Source organism: Pseudochaenichthys georgianus, chromosome 6 (assembly GCF_902827115.2).
Source record: "Pseudochaenichthys georgianus chromosome 6, fPseGeo1.2, whole genome shotgun sequence".
NCBI lineage: Eukaryota > Metazoa > Chordata > Actinopteri > Perciformes > Channichthyidae > Pseudochaenichthys > Pseudochaenichthys georgianus.
In genome coordinates, this window is record NC_047508.1 from 30,858,318 (window position 1) to 30,878,521 (window position 20,204).

General features: G+C 43.4%; 1 protein-coding gene across 2 annotated transcripts in view; it reads right to left on the reverse strand.

Moving 5' to 3' along the window:
- The window catches only part of syt7a (synaptotagmin VIIa), a 98,626-nt gene that overhangs the window by 35,998 nt on the left and 42,424 nt on the right, over positions 1 to 20,204 (reverse strand). For both annotated transcript variants that reach the window (XM_034085119.2, XM_034085115.2), the window contains exons 2-3: positions 17,258 to 17,361; positions 1,526 to 1,605 (exon numbers count right to left, since the gene is read on the reverse strand). In XM_034085119.2, coding sequence (XP_033941010.1) covers positions 1,526 to 1,605; positions 17,258 to 17,361 — 184 coding nt within the window. The remainder of the gene's footprint in view (positions 1 to 1,525; positions 1,606 to 17,257; positions 17,362 to 20,204) is intronic.

The following is a 20,204-nucleotide window of genomic DNA, read 5'->3' on the forward strand; positions in this document are numbered from 1 at the left end:
TCCTTACAGCCCTGCTCAGGGGAAAACTCTTACCAACCTTGGACCAAGACTCACTTGAGTGTGAGGCGTGGATCTCCATATGGGGCATAGGGAGAAATGTTTAGTACGAACTCCTTGGGTGGATAGGAGCTCCACCTCTGCTGCACTGTGCTGCTGTCATTGTTATTCCAAAAGTCTCTGTCTAGATCACTGCGGCCAAAGAGAGAGACAGGTCAGAGCAACACAACTTTGACGGCCTCGGCACCAACCAGCCAATCGCAGCAGGCGTTCCTGCTTTGATGACATGGCTTAGTTTGAGGCAGATGGTTAGTCTCATACAGCTGCACTGAATGGGAGTTTCAAACAAAACAGGCCCAGATTAATGTCTATTTTTCCACCCGCACTTGACAAATGTGTGGTTAGATTTAAAAATAAGAAAGGGGCAGCCTGGGGGAGAAAAGGCATTCACAAAAGCTTTTTCATAAGAGCAATGTGCTGTAGCAAAGACACAGAGAGATAGAGGAAGAGAGCAGTTATAATCTGATGAATACACACAGCATGTGATTACATTCTGTTCATCTAGCACGGCACCACTGATGAAACACATTAGAGTTAACATTAAGAAGTCAGGCCCCCATCCTCGGCGTGAGCAGTGAGAACACATAAACGCATGACACAAGGCAGAGATATAAATCGCAGACAGTTAAGTAGAGGAGGAAAAGGTGAGCAGAATCACTGATGTCATACAAGTCACACAGCTGCAGCACAGGGACAGAGCCGGAGAGAAGCCAGTGCACACAGAGAAGAAGTTTCAAGCTGAAATGACAAACTGAGCACACCAATGCTGCTGGAGCCAGTGAGAAAGAAAATTCTAAATTAAGATTCAGACCAAGGGAACTCAAGTCAGAATACATTCACATTGTCCATCTTTAGTGCGTCCGTACAGAAAATGAAAAGTAAACAAAAGACATTCAGAAATAGCTGAGACAGCGGCAGGCTATAGAAGAGAAGGAGTGATGAGCAGGTTAATAGGAGACATTTTGTAGAATGAAGTTTTGTGCTTAGCATTACAAAGCTGACATTTTCTGGTGCTGACCTGTAGCTCTCCTTTCCCAAGAACAGAAACCACTTTATTCTTAGTTTGAGCCCTGAAAGAAATGTTAAATCAAAAATATTTCCCAACATTTTTTTCTCTAATGAAGGCACAAAACGTTCAGCATTTTAAGCAAGGCAGAGGCGCGGCTAAAGGCCTGCACTTAAGGGACACCTATCTCACAGCCCATACGATAAGTGGGGCAGGCTCATCCAGCCAAAAGCTTCACAGGTAAGATAATGCAAATGTAATCTATACTGATTAAATCACTAACCTTATGATTAATGTCTACCCGAACATGCTCTTGTAGAGGTTGTGATCTTCAAGATAAAACTACAAGCCTCCTTTTCCGCCTTGTTTGTTTGTGATGTACATCATGGGTGTCGAAGCCGAACCAAAAAGGAGTTCATCATCACCAAATTAATCTACCCCAACCCGTTACCAGACACTTACTTGATGGCTTTCTTCTCCCCTCGCCCACGTGCCGAGTCTGGAGTGTCTGCTGTCTCCACTCCTGGCTTATTCCTCTTGCCCTGGAGCAAAGTGGAGGGAGGAGATGAGAGAGAAAGCAGAGAAAGAAAAGGTTAGCTTAGATTTGTCCTTTGAAGCAGTGTTTTTGCTTTACTAATTTCAAGTGTAAATGCCTCTCCCATTATCTCAGGAACACTGTGCCATCAGTCCTTCGCGCGGTGGTCTTCTGATTACAGTACACTCATCAAAGTCAAATCAAATCTGCTTTTGAGAGCCATTTCTGACTACGATTATCATACGCACCACCCTGAAATTTACATGGCAATTGCCTCTTTAAGGTAATCCGTTGGGTACTGAAGAGAAGCATCTAGAAAGTCCTGCAGCAACCTGATTTCAAACAGCTAGAGCATGACCTGCTGTAACCATGGAAATAATGGCAATTTAAAGGCTTGGGAAAGTGAGGTCTGTTGGACTCATTCTTGTGGAAAAGCTCATTACAGTTAAAGGTGTATCACATGTGTCACAATGCAAGTAATCTGTATTGACACTTCTGCTACAAGCGGGACAGGGAGGGGATCAGCCTAAAGCCGCCCTGCTCCACCCCGAACACCACGCATGATTCCTTGAAAGCGATGCTCACACATCAAAAATGGGCAAAGATTCTGCGGCCCAGGAAATGAGTGGGAGGAAACCACACTAAGCTGCCACTTTGGCTTGGTGTGGACAATTGGATATTAAATTGGATGGCAATTTGCTGTGGTAGGCTTGCTTGTTGTGGATTGAGTGTGAAGCCTAAAACCAGTGATCCTGGAAAGGCAACCCTGCTACCACTTTGCTTTTGTAATGAGCCTTTGTTATAAGCCTCAGTAGACCCAGGAAGAGTTCTGCTGCATGTCCTTAATCCTAAAGACAGCATTATCAGGTTAGTGTGTTTTATTATAGAATAAATATGTTGAATCAAAATTCGGTTTTGCTGTGGTACAATTAGTTTTTCCATATGCTTGTGTTGTTCATGAGCATTGCTTGCATCCTACCACATATTGTCCATTCAGTCTCTGGTACATAGCCTCTAGCTGATTGCCTCTGAGTTTTTTCCACATCTTTACTGCTTGGCTCAATTGGTTTGTGTTTATGAAGACAGGTTGAATATGGGCTGTTGTAAATGCTGTGCATATGCCGCAGTGGTCAGAAATATAATTGCTGGCCACACTTTCTCTCGGTGCTAAAAGCCACTTGAGTGGAAGACTTCTTCTACCTGCCTGTTGGTGGCTGTTCTGGGAACGGAAAACAAAAGAGCAATCAGAGTTAAGTCTGCAGAATTGAGAATGGTAAAATCCTCTTCCTATATAGCCACCTAGCTCCATTTATAATTAAAAGCCACACAACAAATGGAAAAACTGAAATATGTTGAATCAATAGTTGTTTGTTGTCTTTTGGTTTTAGATGATTTGTTTGGGGCTCTGTTATTATGCAGATGACAGCATAGAGGCAGACTGGAAACTAGGCGAGAGAAAAAGGGTCTGACATGCAACAAAAGTCCCAAGGCCAGAGTCTGACCCGGGAAGTTGCAGTTTAACGGCATGCGCTGTAACAATTTGGCTATAGGCGCTCCAAGAGTTTATATTTCTGATAAGCTCTGGTTGCTCAACATCGTTGCTCAACATGGGTTTTCCTTGTCTGAAACAGCCACCAATGGGCAGGAAAAACAACAGGCAGTCTGGAGAGGATATCTCCCCCTCAGGTGGCTTGCATACGAGCAAGAGTGGCTTGCAATCATATTTCTGCCACTTGGGCAACATATGCACAGCATTTACAACTGCCCATATTTAACATGTCTTCATAAACACAAAGCCATCGAGCCAAGCAGTAAACATGAAGAGAAACTCAGAGAGGCAATCAGCTAGAGGCTATGTACCAGAGATCGAATGTTCTCAGATTGATGTAAGATGCATGCAATGCTTATTAATAGCACAAGAGTATAATAAAGCAAGTAGTGCTATAGCCTTGATTTATTTCTAATATTTGCTGTTCTCGATTTCTTTTGAAAACGTATCATACTGGTAATCTGAGTTCAATGTAGTGGTAATTTATAACAATTATAAATTACAGTTTTTCTTTAAAGCTTATATACTGAGCAGGCAGAGTAGACTCCATTATGTCCAGCTAACACGGATATCATTTCCAACTGCTGTCCACACATTGTGGCTCTTGATATTATTAAACCTGCTACAAAGCCAGAGTTGACAATAGCCCTGCTGAACAAAAATGATAAAGTCCACAATGGCACTACTGAGCTAAAAAATGATATCCATCACACACAAGACAACAAAACTAATCATATGTTGTATAATCATCGAAATAGAAAGGTCAACAAATGAATAAACATAGCTCTGACCGGAGCGACTAGTTAAACAGCTGCACACAAGAGATGTGTGTTAATCAAACGCATACTTGTAGATTAACAGTGTCTTTACTAACAGTGTCTTTACTAACCATCACTGAACAAATCACAAATTGATGGACACAATTAAGGATCTTTTTCGTCTGTTTTCCGCTATAATAGCCGTATCGTTGGTCTGACATCATGGATGAATACATTAAAAGGTCCCATTCATGCTTTTCTGGTTATTACCCGTCCCCTTGTGTGTTATGAAGGTTTTTATGCATGTAAACGGTCTGCAAAGTCACAAACCCTCAAAGTACACCCTGTAGCGAGTACAACTCTAACACAGAAAATACCTGTCTATGCTGCCCCAGAACGCCTCGTTGGAGAGTACAGTGACGTGCCCATACCCAAATGGACCATTCCGTGTAGCTCCTCACACACACACACACTCTCTCTCTCTCTCTCAGTGGCAAAACTGTGACGTCCTGGGGGGGGGGGTGCTAGTGGAGCCTTGCAGCGGCTAAACTGTGGTGCGCTTACACTGTAGGTGTTACGCAGAGTGAAGCAGGTAGGACCCAAACGCAGATTACACTTGACGATACCTTTATTTCAAGGACTTTAAATAAACTTGGACAAACAAAACACTCTTCGGTGAACTGGGTCACATACAAAAGAAGCACCAACACTGAACACAGGAGGAGACAAGACTAAATACAGGGAGGGGTAATCACAAGACGAGAAACAGCCGGGCAGGGGAGGAGAAACACAAGGGCCACAGGTGAACACAATCAGATAACTAGACACACCAGGGAAACTAATGACAAGAGGAAAAACACAGGGAAAAGGACCAGACAATAACCCAGAGGAAAACATGACATGGAAAACAGCAAAAACACCCACACCTACAAAACTACAACCGTGACATGAACTTAGGAGTGTGACATAACTCCCCCCTCAAGGGACGGATCCCAGACGTCCCAAAAAACAAAGTCCAGCGGACGGCCCGGGGGCAAGGCAGAGTTCAAAAAGGGGGACTCGGGCGGATGGCCCGGGGGCAAGGCAGAGTTCGAGGAGGGTGAAGACCACAGCGGGTGAACTCAGGGAACCGGGCTCGAGGGCGAAGACCGGTCAGCTCCGGAGGCCGGGCAGGAGCCGGTGTCGGCAAGATCCCCCACGGAAGAAGACACAGGGCCGGCAGGACCCCCGGCAGGAGAGCAGTCGGCGGAACCTCAAACGGCACGGGACATAGGGTTGGCAGGACCCCCGGCAGAAGAGTAGTCTGCGGGACCCCCAACGGCACAGGACATGGGGTTGGCAGGACCCCCGGCAGAAGAGCAGTCTGCGGGACCTCCAACGGGACAAGACATGGAGTTGGCAGGACCCCCAGCGGAACCTCCAACGGCACACGAGTAGGGACTTGAGTGGAGACTCGAGAGGAAACTTGAGAGTCGACTTGAGAGATGACTTGAGAGGGATCTTGAGCGGGAACTTGAAAGGAGACTTGAGAGGGGACTCGATAGGGAACTCGAGAGGAGACTCGAGAGGGGACTTGAGAGGTGATTCGAGAGGGGACTTGAGAGGGAACTCGATAGGGGACTCGAGAGGTGACTTGAGAGGGAACTCGAGAGGTGACTTGAGAAGTGTCTTGAATGGGAACTCGAGAGGTGACTCGAGAGGGGACTTGAGAAGAGACTGGAGAGGGGACTCGAGAGGGGACTCGAAAGGAGACTTGAGAGGTGACTCGAGAGGAAACTCGAGAGGAGACACGAGAGGGGACTTGAGAGGGAACTTGAGAGGAGACTTGAGAGGGGACTCGAGAGAGGGAACTCGAGAGAGGGAACTCGAAAGAGGGCTTGAGAGGGAACTTGAGAGGGGACTCGAGAGGGAACTCGAGAGGATACTTGAGAGGGAACTCGAGAGGAGACTTGAGAGGGAACTGGAGAGGAGACTTGAGACGGTTGGTTCGCCAACAGAACACAAGGGGCTGGAGTCGGCTGGAGAGCCAACAGGAGACGAGGTGCTGGAGTCGGCCGGTACGCCGACAGGACTCGGGGCGCTGGCGTCGGCTGAACAGCCAACTGGAGACGAGGACCTGGAGTCGGCCGGTATGCTGACAGGACTCGGGGAGCTGGCAAAGGCTGAACAGCCAACTGGAGACGAGGAGCTGGAGTCGGCCGGTATGCTGACAGGACTCGGGGAGCTGGCGTTAGCCAGTACGCCGACAGGACTCGGGGAGCTGGCGTTAGCCAGTACGCCGACAGGACTCGGGGAGCTGGCGTTGGCCGGTAAGACAGTCCTGGAGCCGAAACTGGAGTCGGGACCATGGGTACTGGGGCCGGTACTGGAGCCAGAACCATGGCTGCTGGGGCCAGAACCATGGCTATGTGGGTCGGTTCCGTAGCCGGAACCATGGCTGCTGGGCACGGAACCGGAACACGGGCCCATGGCTGTGTGGGATGGTACTGGAGCACGAAAACATGGCAGTGTGGGCCGATACTGGAGCATGGAGCCATGGCTGCTGGGGCCTATACTGGGGCTGGAGCCATGGCTCTTGGGGCTCGGGCTGCTAGCTTGGCCTTGTGACTCCTTCTCTTAGCAGCCGCCTGAAGGCTCCGTGGACCTCCATAAGCCAGACGAGTTCCAGCATACGACTCCTGGACAGGAGCAGGAACTGGGGCAGAAGCATGGGTTGACTTCAGACGGAACCCACCGAGGCGTATGGTGCCAGGTTGGGAATTGGGAGACAGGGAGCTAGCATGCCTGGGGCTAGCAGGCCGGGTATCCCACACTGGGATCATGGCTGTTGGAGCACGGGCTGGAATCCTGGCCCTGCGTCTCCTAGAGGCTCTTTGGAGACTCCGTGGACCTCCAACAGGACGGTAGTCGGATCCGAGGAAAGGGTTAGAAGCAGTGACGTACGGTGAGGTTCATGGCTGGTGAGGCACTGACTCTTTCAGAGTCAGATTTCCAAATATTATATTTTGAACTTAATCGAAATGTTCGGTTATTTTCAAAAGCTTTTTTAGTCTGATGCTTCGATTCATTTTAAACAGACTGTTCAACAAAAGGATACCCAAAATCTAAATATTGGATTGTTCTTTCTTAGTAAGATCCCATGTTCATTACAATTGTGGTCTTACCTTGACTTGAAGATGAAGTCCATGCTATCCTTCTGGACAACAATCTCCATTACATTTTTGTAAAAGTCCTCCTTATCTTCCTTTAGTTTCAAAAGTCTAGCTTGTTGTTTGCGTCTACCGTCTCTGCGTAGAATAACAGTAGCAACAAGAACCTGTGGGCTCACGTGCGCCCCCTTCAGTGCGGCAGAGGTTATGGCTGCCTCTCCTGGTGCTTTTTTCATTGCCGTTGTATGATGAGACCAGCGAGCCTAAATATCATATATACGTGAAATAAGTTATTTAGAGACTATGGATGGCGAGGATAAATGTAATAAAGGGATCTACAAACATTACATTGGTGACATACAGTGAGATGGTAACAGGCATGCGATTAGGGCCCGCTTTCCAGCCAGTTTCTGTGGGGTGACGCATTCTGAGGTGAGGCAGAGCTCATCTGTGCCTCACCTCACCCCACAGTAATTGGCTTGAACGCGCTCACAAAATAAGTGCCCACGCTACATTAGTGCCCGTGCTCTAGCCAGTTACTGTGAGCTTACGTGAGGCAGAGCTCGTCCCTGCCTCACTCCTCATCGCTCCCATGTAGTTGTAGCGGAGCTCGGCCAATTTGCTGATTTTGACTATAAAAGCGATTGGAATCATACAGAAATCACACTTACAACACAGATCAGTGGAGACATTTTATTATTATTACTATTTAGTTTTTCTTTAGTTGTTTTTCCGTTACATTGGAGTATGACAGGTGAGACTGCAAGTCCCCTGACTGCACGTCGCTGGTTAGAAGCGTCGGACCAGTCCTCAGGACAACTTGTGAAAAGCTGTAACCACTCCGGCAACAAACTCCTCAACCAAGGCATTTCGGCCACCTCCATCCGCTGGGTCCATTTCTTGGTTGGTGCTTTCTGTTACGCAGAGTGAAGCAGGTAGGACCCAAACGCAGATTACACTTGACGATACCTTTATTTCAAGGACTTTAAATAAACTTGGACAAACAAAACACTCTTCGGTGAACTGGGTCACATACAAAAGAAGCACCAACACTGAACACAGGAGGAGACAAGACTAAATACAGGGAGGGGTAATCACAAGACGAGAAACAGCCGGGCAGGGGAGGAGAAACACAAGGGCCACAGGTGAACACAATCAGATAACTAGACACACCAGGGAAACTAATGACAAGAGGAAAAACACAGGGAAAAGGACCAGACAATAACCCAGAGGAAAACAGCAAAAACACCCAAACCTACAAAACTACAACCGTGACATGAACTTAGGAGTGTGACAGTAGGTGCGCTGCTTTTGGGGTACGGGAGGGGGGGGGGCGGTTGCTAGTGGAGCCTCGCAGATGGGGGTGCTGCAGCCTCCTCAGCATCCCCCCCTTCCCGCGTCCATTCGCGATGTCTCGCAGACCCCACGCAGCTCTCATTTCTCATTTCTCATCTGTTTGTCCTTACTGGTGTCAATTTCTGGTTGCTAACGCTATTGTAATACATAATCACTGATGTTCCGCTGTAACAGTGGTGGACCATAGTGGTAGACTCATCAGAACAGAGTGGGCGAGCTGACCAATCAGAGCACAGTGGGCTCATAGGGAGGGGGGGGGGGCAGGAGCTCCAACAAGCTGTTTAGGACAGAGAGTGAATACACATACTATAAAGAGATGCTGTTTGAGAAACCAATGTGAATTTGGAAAATTGCACAAAGTAAATATATTCTAGTATACCTCAACAATGGAATTATGATCAGTAGAAATGGCCATGACATGGGACCTTTAAGTTGTTTACCCCATTTTGAGTACACAAAGATGCATACAATGCACCACTAAAGTTTCAAAGCATCCACAGGAGGTAGACGTTTCACAATAAATACTGCATTCTTGTACGTCAATTTCAAGGGATTAAAAACTTTCTGGATCTCTGTCATGCGGGGGGAAAGCTATCAAAGGAAACTCATGTATCATTCAATGCTATCGTAACAATTTCAGGATGGTGGGAAGACAGTGGATGAGCGAGCGTCCAGAGGAGTGAGAGCTGAAAATAGAAATCAACTGTAATGGAAAAAAGAAAAAACAGATGGTCAGAAGGAGAGAAAAACAAGGACAGTGCAGGATGGTGTGAGAGACAAAGAGATGATGGGGAGAGGCAGGTGTGAACTGAGGGAGACAATGAGTGACAGGAAGTCCCCGGTGCATTGGATGTGGAAACCAGAAATGCATGGGCATCGAATCCCATGATCCTCATTTCCATGCACACGAATACACAGCTTCAAACCATATTCTCCACCTTTCCATCAGCTCATTCACAAGAGTAAATGACAAACACTCTGCTTCTATCCTTGGGGGAGGTGTGGAGGCTGCAAGGATCCATGGTGATGAACATAACAAAGCTCTCCATCTCTAAAGATAAGAAGATGCAATAGAGAAGCTCAATACCCCAAATGAGGGTTAAAGCATACCAATGGAGGAGTGAGCAATTTCCCCCTCATCCTCTGCTCAAATACCCTTGAAAATACTTATGTTTAATTTATACCAGACGCCTTTGTTAGGCGTCAAATGGCTTCACATGATTACAGTATTCAGTGCTGTCTGGCTCTGATCCATGAGTTCAAAATAGCTCCAACTGATACAGTGAACCAATTATGAGACAAAGTGCAGCAAGTCTCATTTAGAAGAAAAAAAACAACAACCAACTAACATTTTTTCTTAATCAAACCCCAACAGAGAGAGTTATAAACGGCATAGAGTCTGAGCAGCAGATGAGCAGGTGTGTCGCAGTGAGAGATTCAACAAAGGGAGGGGGCTCAAAAACGCTGGAATTAAGCTTGTATTTATCTGCAAATTTGAAATAATGCTTTATAAAGCTTTCAGCATCAAAAGTAAACTACTACTGTTGGCCAAATAAAAATAAATCGAGTCTCTATTAAAGCCGTTCAGCCTTCAGGAGCACTTTTGTGTTTACTAACATCACTGGTGGAAGTACATCTTTAGCTGCATCAGAGATGTTTAATAATTTAGACTCAGTAGTTATTTTAAAAAGATTTCCTGTGTTTGCAGTCCAGGTTATAATCTGTATAGTCGTATAATCATTTTCTCACGGTGGCTATTTTTTGCACACTTTATTGTGTTGTCAATGATATTTGAAATTGCCTCCTTTGCCCATTAACAAACCCAAAATGACAAAGTAAAGACATGTTTTTTTAGAAATTTGTGCAAAAAAATCTAAAAATCGTTCACATTTAAGTATTCAGGTCCTTTGCTGTGGCACTCAACATTTTGGTCAGGTGCTTCCTTTTTTAATTATCCTTAAGATCTATTCAACTTGATTAGAGTCCAGATGTAGCAATTGATTAAATAGTTCGGGATGAAAACCAAGCCATGAAGTCCAAGGACGTCCCTGTAGAGCTCTGCCAAACAAGTATGACGAGGCCTAGATCAAAGCAAGGGTATACAATCAAAAGCTTTGAGTGTTTCCAGGAGCAGGGGGAAAGGTGAAATATGATGGTGACAATATTATGCTTTGGGTAAGCTTCTCAGAGACACTGGTCGGAATTCAGGGAAGGCCGAATGCAGCCAAATAGATAGGTCAAACCTGCCTTAGAGCTCACGTGACCTAAGACTAGGGCAACAGTTCCCTTTTCATCACGACAATGACCAAAAGAAAACAGCCAACAAGTGGCAAGGGTCTTTCGGGAGAAAAAAAAACTGTCCTTAAATGGCCCAGCTCAGAATTTAACATCATAAAACGTCTGTGGAGAGACCCAAAGATTGCATTTCAGACACTTCCCATCCAATCTGAACAAACTTGAGAGGATCTGCCAGGAAGAATGGGATAAACTTCCCTAATCCAGGTGAGCAAAGCTCGTAGAGACTTAGCCGAGAACCTGAAGCTGTCACTGCTGCCAAAGGGTCTTCTACTAAGTACTGAAAGAGTCTGAATACTTATGTAAATGAGATATTTTAGTTTTTGATTTTAATAAATTAGCAGACATTTCTAAAAATACGTTTTCACTTTGTTATTATAGGTTATTAAGCATAGATTGATGGGACAATGGCATTTTCTTTCCATTTATAATTACATGTACAAGATAATAAAGTGTGCAAAAGTAAAGGGATCTGAGGAACATAGATTGTGCCTGAATACTTTTCTGAAGTTTTAATATGCTGCGTCTATGTTGTAACAAACTTGTTGAAAACTAAATTGCCTTAAGTATGCAAACAGTGATTCAGTGATCCTTTTCAAGGAGGCTCCAGATTATTATTATCATTATTACAGGAGCAAAGTCGCATGTTATATTGCGACAGTCTGTTTTTGTGCATATGCCAAACATATTATATATAGTAATATACCAGTTTTAAAAGGCAGATAAAAATAATCAGAGAATGCCAACGTGTAATTCAATAGAACATGAACAAAACAACATATTTTTGTCTTTTCCCCTTTTTCTTAAGAACAAGGGTTGGTGAAAATGTATTAAAGTTCATTTTTTTTAACTGAATGAAAGCTTCACACGGTAATTAAAGTATATTGACGAACAGGGCTGAAATATGCTGAGCCTTCAGATTGAGCAGACTATCTTTAATGAGTTATAAACACGTGCTGATTGCCCTAATAACCACCACAGATTTTGGTGTGTAGTTGCTGATTCAGTGATTTGTAAAGAAGTCCCAGTGGATGTATTAAGAGAGGAAGGGGGCCCACTGAGGCTCCGTTTGAACTGGGCCCAGATTCTTTGATAGGGGGAGGGAAGATGAGAGAGAAAAGACTTGGACTGCTCAGGGTGATGCTGAGGGTTTTCTTGAAGAATCCAGACATGAGAGGAGACAGAGTGAAACTGAGACAGGCTCTGTCTCAGTTGGCAGAGCGCTGCCTTCCAACACCCAGCTGTGTTTGTTTGCTGTGAATTAGCAGGCAACGAGAGTCTACATGCTCGCTCAATATTACCCACATCACACCATAATTAGAGAGGAGTGCACTATTAAAATGGTCGTCCGCTGCTAAATCATCAGGCGATCATTCGCTTTCAGCATCTGTCACAACCATTTTTTTTATACCTGTGTTCTCGTGTAGTATTTGCTGACATTGAGAAGCATGTAATCACAAAGACATCAAATTAACATAGCACCAGGAAGACATCACTTAAATGTGACAGGTCGAGGTTTAAGACCCACATTATGTGCTATTACTATAATATTCCCACGGTTGTGACAATTACGTAATTATTGATTAGCACATCTTCTCTCTCCTCTGATAACCATGATACTCTGAACATCTGTGAACTCATAACTCCCAGTAAATGCAACCAAAATACTAAAGGTTGTTGATACAAGCAGGGGATCAAATCAGGCTGTGAATCTGGTCAGGTCCAATATCAACCCCGCTCACAACTATGTCACGGATCAAACGGCACAGGGCTGACAGGAGCAGGCAGAGGGTTTCTGAATGCCAAACAGCCACTGCTGCTCAAACAGATGTTAGCTGCACCACCTCTGATATCTGAAAACCCCACCCACCACACCACACGAGCCCCTGCTGACAATCATCAGCTCCGCGACACAGCAGCTATACTCACAACGTGACCATTTGTTTGATTTCGCTGTCGTTATGCATTTGCCTCTAATTTCAGAATATGAAACCAAACCAAACAAAATAAATCAATTCAGAAGAATACTGGCTGTGAAACCTGAGTAAGAATGTGCTTGTAAAAATGATATTGTCTAACCGCATAATTTAAAAAAATCTCACGCTGATGCTTTATAAACATCAATAAGCAAACTTAGCAGGCAGCAGAAAGGGACAATAGCATGTAAAGGGGATTGGATAACAGAAAGGCAAGCAGGAGGGAGGCTTCAGGATGACTGCACATGACGACTTTTAAAATAAAATCCATCGCACTGGTTGCCAAAGTTAAAACACCGAAAGCAACACTCACCCAAAATGTCTTGTCTATTAACCTATGAATCATAACCAAAACTGGCATGGGCCCACTCGCAACTGACACGTGAAGCTTGAGGCAAACATTGGTTCTTATGAAAGCTGACATTGTCAAAGAGTACACTCGGAAGCATAAAAAAATTGCCTTGCTTGTTGTAGCTTTATACGAAATGAGCATTAGCCACACTATACATGTTTTTACCTATAAATAAGATTTCTGTGTTGAAAAGAACAACCTTCATAGATTCGAAGTATGCTAGATACAGTATGCATCTATAGGCATCCTATTTGAACATTAACGGGCGTATGCAAATTATTCTGTATACATTCTAATCAAGTGTTCGGGGAATATAGAGCTACCATGGAAAATAACAAAGATCAAGGGAAGTGAGAGAGCGGAGACAGTTTCTGCAACACGAACAGATTGTGTAGCTGCCGCGCCTTCATGGTTGTTAGTTATATATAGAATACATCACACAAATTGTTTTATAAAAGATTAACAGTATTTATGCATTGTCAAATTGTTGCGCATCATCAATAACACGTTTATCATCTTATAAATGACTGCCGTTAATCTCTGTCACACTTTATTATTGTGTACATTAGGCAGCTGTGTTTAATGTGGTTTCACACCAGTGGGCGGCTGACATTTTCCCCAAAGTAAGTCGTCCAAAGAGACTACAAAGAGGCTTAATTAACATCTGAATGCCACTGTGTTACACACACCCCCCCCCCCCCCCCCCCCCCCCCCCCCGCCACCACACACACTAACGCAAGCACACACATGAAGTAACCATGCAGACTCTCGCTGCAGCCAAGGCCCCGCCTCCTCTCACTCAAGCAGTCTGCCTGCTGTCACTCATCTAATTCACCCGGGTGGATATCATATATTTATATCAGTATTTGTTTTTTTTACCAGCACTTTATTACCTAACAAATATGTGACAAAATAAGAGGCTTTTGGACATGTTTACTACCTCAAGAAGAATATTGTTGTGATTAATGCATACAAGTTTTAGATATTGTTAATGTTTACTAAATTCTGCTGTTTTGTGCTACCAGCACGCTAATCTGTTATGTTATTAAAAATCTCTTTTAATTAAAATATGAAATATGTATGCCCTTCATTTTCTGTAAATCTATTTGTGTGCTATTGAAAATACTGTTGAACATGTAATTTGATTGAAATGAAAATGAATTGCTAGACATGTACACCGTAGCACACACTGTGAAATAAAGCCTCTGGATTTAACCCACCCTGGTATTTGGTTCAAGGACACCTGCACATTGCCCAGGAGGTGAACTGGCACACTGTGTCAAGTCCCAAAGCACCCGTCCAAACTGCATACACGGTCTGATCCAATCTTGATCAGGAAACCCTCAGGGTCCAGAGCAAAGTCTCTGCAGACTGAGCTACGACAACAAGATATTGTATACAATCAAGGAGTTCGGTATTGCGACAACATTGGTGCAAGGAAGTGGTTCACCGAGGCCTTCCTAGGCTCATAAGACCGATATATTGTCATCCTATCCCAGGCCGCCCTGCTCTGAGTCTGCCGCGCGACACTGTCACAGGATGGAAATAAGATCCATTTACAGAAGTGCTCCGGAGAGGATGCAGGGCACTTTCCAAAGTGCTGGCTGCAGAACTACCTTCATCCACAGCTGGAACCCAGGAGTCATTCACTGGTCCATTTACTTCAAAGTGGAATATCAAATATAACAAAAAGACGGTGCTGTAACACTATCCCATTTCTGCACAGATCATTTCCTCCCTGATTCATATACGTTCTAACGACATCGAAGAGTAATCTAAGTACAGTCACCTTCTGGGGATTCAAGCAATGCATGTTAATTAAAGTAGAGAGGCATGTGGTGTGAGGAGCCCGCTGCAATGCCAAGTCCTGCCATCTGTGGACCAATAAGTTTCACAGCAGTGTAATGGTGAGCTGAAACATGGTTCGAGCCAACATCACACTTAAAATATGTGACCTGTGTTCCTGGGTTGTACAAGCACAGGATGATTCAGAAATCAATTAAGTTTAAAGGCATGCAAATGATCTAAAAGAAATCAGTCAAGTGAAGCGGCACTGGGCCGTCCAGCTCTGTCAGACTAATGAGTGGTTGCCTCTCTTTAATCAATCACATTTCATACCACATTATCACAATGACATGCCCTCTATTAGAGGTCAGTGTGCTGGATCTGTGTTCTGTTTCTGCTCACTGAGTGGACTGGTACTGGTCTCGCATCAGTTTACAAATGTTGGAGCTGTGTCTCTGAGCGATTCATTACTTTGAGCCTGAACTGTAGTGGTCATGTACTGTAGACACTGATTCAACTGTTGATGTTTACAGTAAAGTAATGTAGTTGTGAAAATGTAATAGGTACCGTACTACGGGCAGGTAGGCCATCCAATCATTTTAGCCGGGCCAGCTAAAATGATTGGTCGTTCTTTTTACAGCGCTACGGCTTCTACAGATTACATTTTTATGTATTTATTGTCAAAGCATTTAATGTATTCATTGCTATCGGGATGTTAAGAGCATTCCATGGAATATAACAAAAAGTGTTTCTGAAATAAATTACGTACCCACCTTTAAGTAGTGCTTTTAAGTATCTGTACTTAACAAAGGGTTACACAGAGTTTTAAATACTATGTTAGTAAAGTCCAGCATTCAAAATCTTATTTAAGTGAGACACAGGGACATAATGTACTATTTTACAACATTCTGTGTTGTGTTAAATTCACGTCATTACAGCCAAAAGAATAGTGCAGATTAAAGTCAAACGAGTAGACTTACATATTATATAAAAAGGAAGACACACGTTATAATTAATAAAACACTAAGTAAAAACGAATAACAGTATATATCAGTATACCATGGTGAAAAAAAGAAAGTAGTAGTATATCTGAGTACCACTTTACAATAAGACTACCCTTATAAAGGGTTTACGAATAGTTTGTAATTCATTTATTAATTAGGTTGTGATATTGGCTACTTAGCTTACTTCGTCTTCTTCATAAGCCAGCATCCTTGGTATCTGTTGTTCACCGAGTTGATTCTCGCTAAGTAGCCAATATAAGGCTTAGTCATCTTGCCAAATAGAGAGCCTGTGTTGATGTATGAAAACTATGTTAGAACTGGTTTATAAATGGTTCTTAATGATTAATAAAGTGTTTACAACTTAATTCATAACCTAATTATAAACCCTTTATGAATCCTTTATAAGGGTAGTCTTATTGTGAAGTGGTACCATATATTTTTGAAAGAGACCATGTGCAAATATAGAAGTAGCTGGTCATGTTTACAGATTGTAAGTAAATTGAAAGAAAGAAAGCGCACATTGCACATGAGGGTATATTGTACAAAGTTTTATATTTACAGGCAGCATTATTGCACATATTACAAGGTGGTCCACCATGAGCCGTGGTGGTTATAGTCTGAGTGCTGCAGGGATAATAATAATAATAATAATAATAATAATAATAATAAGTGAATCACTATTGTGAAAGCATCCCTATTGTTGGTTAGCCTTGTATTGTATTTCAACTACCACATTTTCTGCCGGGTAGCTTCACCTATAATAATATATCATATTGTTTAAGTTGATTTAATTGTGTATTACAAACACTTGACTACATGTTGCTACTACAGTATATACCTACTATAAGACATTTGACTTGAGTATTGAATGCAGGGTATTTTACTTTCTCCAGTGGTTATATGTCTTCATGAATAATTGGTGTTTAATTCTCAGTTTAATAATACAGAACACAATATTTGCACAGTTATTCATAATACAGAACACATTGTTGTTTCTACAATGCACCAAAGTGTCTTTCTCAAGGACACTCACAGCAGACAATGTTTATTAAGGTTCTCTGATTATTAAAGCATCTTAAGATGGCAGCTAATGTGTGTCCGTGTGTGTGTGTGTGTGTGTGTGTGTGTGTGTGTGTGTGTGTGTGTGTGTGTGTGTGTGTGTGTGTGTGTGTGTGTGTGTGTGTGTGTGTGTGTGTGTGTGTGTGTGTGTGTGTGTGTGTGTGTGTGTGTGTGTGTGTGTGTGTGTGTGTGTGTGTGTTGTCTGTGTGTCATGTGTGTGTGTGTGTGTGTGTGTGTGTGTGTGTGTGTGTGTGTGTGTGTGTGTGTGTGTGTGTGTGTGTGTGTGTGGTGTGTGTGTGTGTGTGTGTGTGTGTGTGTGTGTGTGTGTGTGTGTGTGTGTGTGTGTGTGTGTGTGTGTGTGTGTGTATAAACTCACCAGCTTGCGTTGACACCAACCACAGACGCCACAAAGAGCCACCAGCCAAACAGTACACACTGTCACTGCGAGGGAGACCAGGAACACACTGAGGGACACCGAGCCTGCACACACAAACACATGAGTAAAAAGTGTTATGTTTTTTTGCTACAGAGTTATTTTTCTTCATCGTGTCTGAAATAAAAACATGGGATTTTTTGCTACAGAGCTGATTGCATGCCACAGTAAATCATGTTGTCAGAGGAACAACCTACAACAAGGCGCTCCCTCCTCCACATCTAATTGAATAACAAAGCTGAGCTTCCATTTCTACATTTTATCATAAGAAGCTGAAAAATACAATCTCATCACAACTCCCTCCGAGTCGCGGCATTTCAATACCTTTCCAATAAGGGTTGCAGCAAGCCATCACTCAGTTGCACACACATCACTGTCATGGTGTCACGGCTTGTTAACTGAAAGGCTGGAAGTGAAGGGGGGAGAGGGAGAGGGGAGTGAAGGAGGGGGGGCTGGGCTGACAATACCATAGAGCTCATGATTAATGGGTATCAGTAGATGCCGAGTGAGAGAGGTGGCTCTGGAAGATAGTCATAAAAAAACATCATCTAACGCTGAGGAAGTGTGTGAGAGACAGTTCACACCTGTGCGCCTGTGTTTGTTCACACGCTGGTTAGGATACTGATACAATAAGTGGATCTAGACTTTGCGATTCACGTTTCACACGTTGTAACAATTCAAACGCCTTCACTTTGAGGACAAGGATATAAAGCCTCATTGAGCTTTGATATTTGAGAAGCGGGGATGATGCAAATGTATTCAAATTTGTGATTTCCTTCTAACAATTCAGATTCCTAAATATACAGTGATAAACGGGTGTTAGGATGCATTTTCACACCGCTGAGTGACAAACACCCATGCCTTCCTTTCAATAACTGGGTTTGTTTTCTCCCCAATTGCTGTCTCCTTCCCTTCCTCTGCTTGTCACAACTGGCCTTTTCATTTCACTCCATCAGATCTTTGCTTTATTCTCCAACTCGGCATGTGCTCTGGGAACAGACACTCGGTGAGTGAAGTTGTTTTGATATGGAAAATAAGAATATGATCAGCACTGTATTGCAGTGTTCAATAGTCCCCACATGTGGCCACTTGCAGTCCGAAAGGAGAACTACACACAGAAAATGTAATGACTTGAAGATAATGATCAGCCTTCCACTGTTAGATAGTCCTTAAAATCCCATGAGACAATATGTTCTAGTGTGACTGTCAAAAATGATTAGTTTGTGAATTTGCACAGAAACGTGTATGAAAGTGGCAAAAAAAAGAGGGTAAAGTGAGGCTTCTGTAAAACCAAGATACATTTGCCTTGGTATTTTACTCAACTGTGCAATTCTTTAAACTCTACACTTGTTTATTCTCCCATTTTTTAAATATAGTATTCAAGACCTTTTCTATGGACACAAAAGGTTTATTAATAGGCATACACAGTACACACAAATAAAAAGAGTGGCTCTTTAAAGTCAAAAGCCCAGGGTGGACCTGTGAAATTATCATATACTAAAAGTATAGTATATTTCTTTGTGTATGTGTTACTGGCTATTCAGTTAATTAATACGTTCATATCCTTTTAAGACCCGCCTTTACGTTACCTTCAGTGTTTTCTAAAACCTGCTTTAAATGCATGTTTAATTGCTAGCACGCATCCTCTTCCCTAATTCTCACATTGTTGCGTTTCTTTATCTTTTTGACTGCCACCGGTAGAAACCTGGAACAGTGTCAAACTATTAGGAGTGTGCATCAACTCCATGCAAACAAAACAGGGACTTGCTCGTAAAATCATTGCTCCATAGCACTACTAGTGGATAATAAACTCCACACGGTACCTTTAACTGGCACTTAACGGTATATTGTTGATGATGCATGTAATTGCATATGATAAGAAACAAAAAAGTCAACTACATTTTCACTCTTGCGTGCTTCAAACTACTATCAGAGGTCTCTGTACTGCCTGAGAGATAACAATCCTTAACATCCTGAACATCGCCCCCTATGAGTTTATCTCCTGACAACAGCAACTGCTCCAGACTGTGAAACACTCGAGCGGACAGGATTGATCTCGTTCAGATCGTAAAGGTTTCGATATAATTGGCGTAATGCTCATTACCAATGACCCCCCCCCCAGTTATTTATCTAAACTCAAAGAGACTGCTAATGGTTAGAAGGCAATGCCCTCCTGGACCTGAGAGGGTCAATGAAACACAGTGAGCTCCTGAATGATGAATATAACTATCCATAGATGTTCAGAAATAGACAGAGGCTATATGGTCTGGTACTGTATATTCATAAAGAGGTCAATAGAGTCCATTAGATACCAGGACATCAGAAGCAATGGGTCTTAAGTAAGGAAGGCTAAACTGCTACAGCTAAGGGCATCGATAGTAGCATCAGTGCTAAGTGTCCCAGTGATGGATGTTGAGATTTCCGAGGGGCTTAGAGAGGCAGGTGGAGCTGCCAGCAGCTGACGTCGAGCCCCACGTCCTGTTTCTGAAGGTCGGGGGGTGGGTTGAAGGGTGGTATGCTTTATGATGTGTGTCAGTCATGACAGGGAGTAAAAAGCCTCCAAAATAAAACTGCAGCACCCGTGTCACCGCACTCAGTAAATGGACAGCTGGATTCTCACTTCATGGAAATATAACTTCCTTTTTACAAGCTATACAAAAAGGCAGTGTGTGCCGGCAGTGCCGAGGAATAAAAGGAAGGAAATCAATGCGTTGAGGTATTCGAAAGCTATGCAAATCTTCAGCAGTGTGGCTGTGGAGAAAAAGAGGCATCATTAGAGAAAGAGACGCTCGCAATACACACAGCTATCGCAGCACTCAGGAAATTCAATTTATCTTTCCCCTTGAACATAACAACTTTCCGCTTGAAATACTCAAGCAGGTGATGTTTT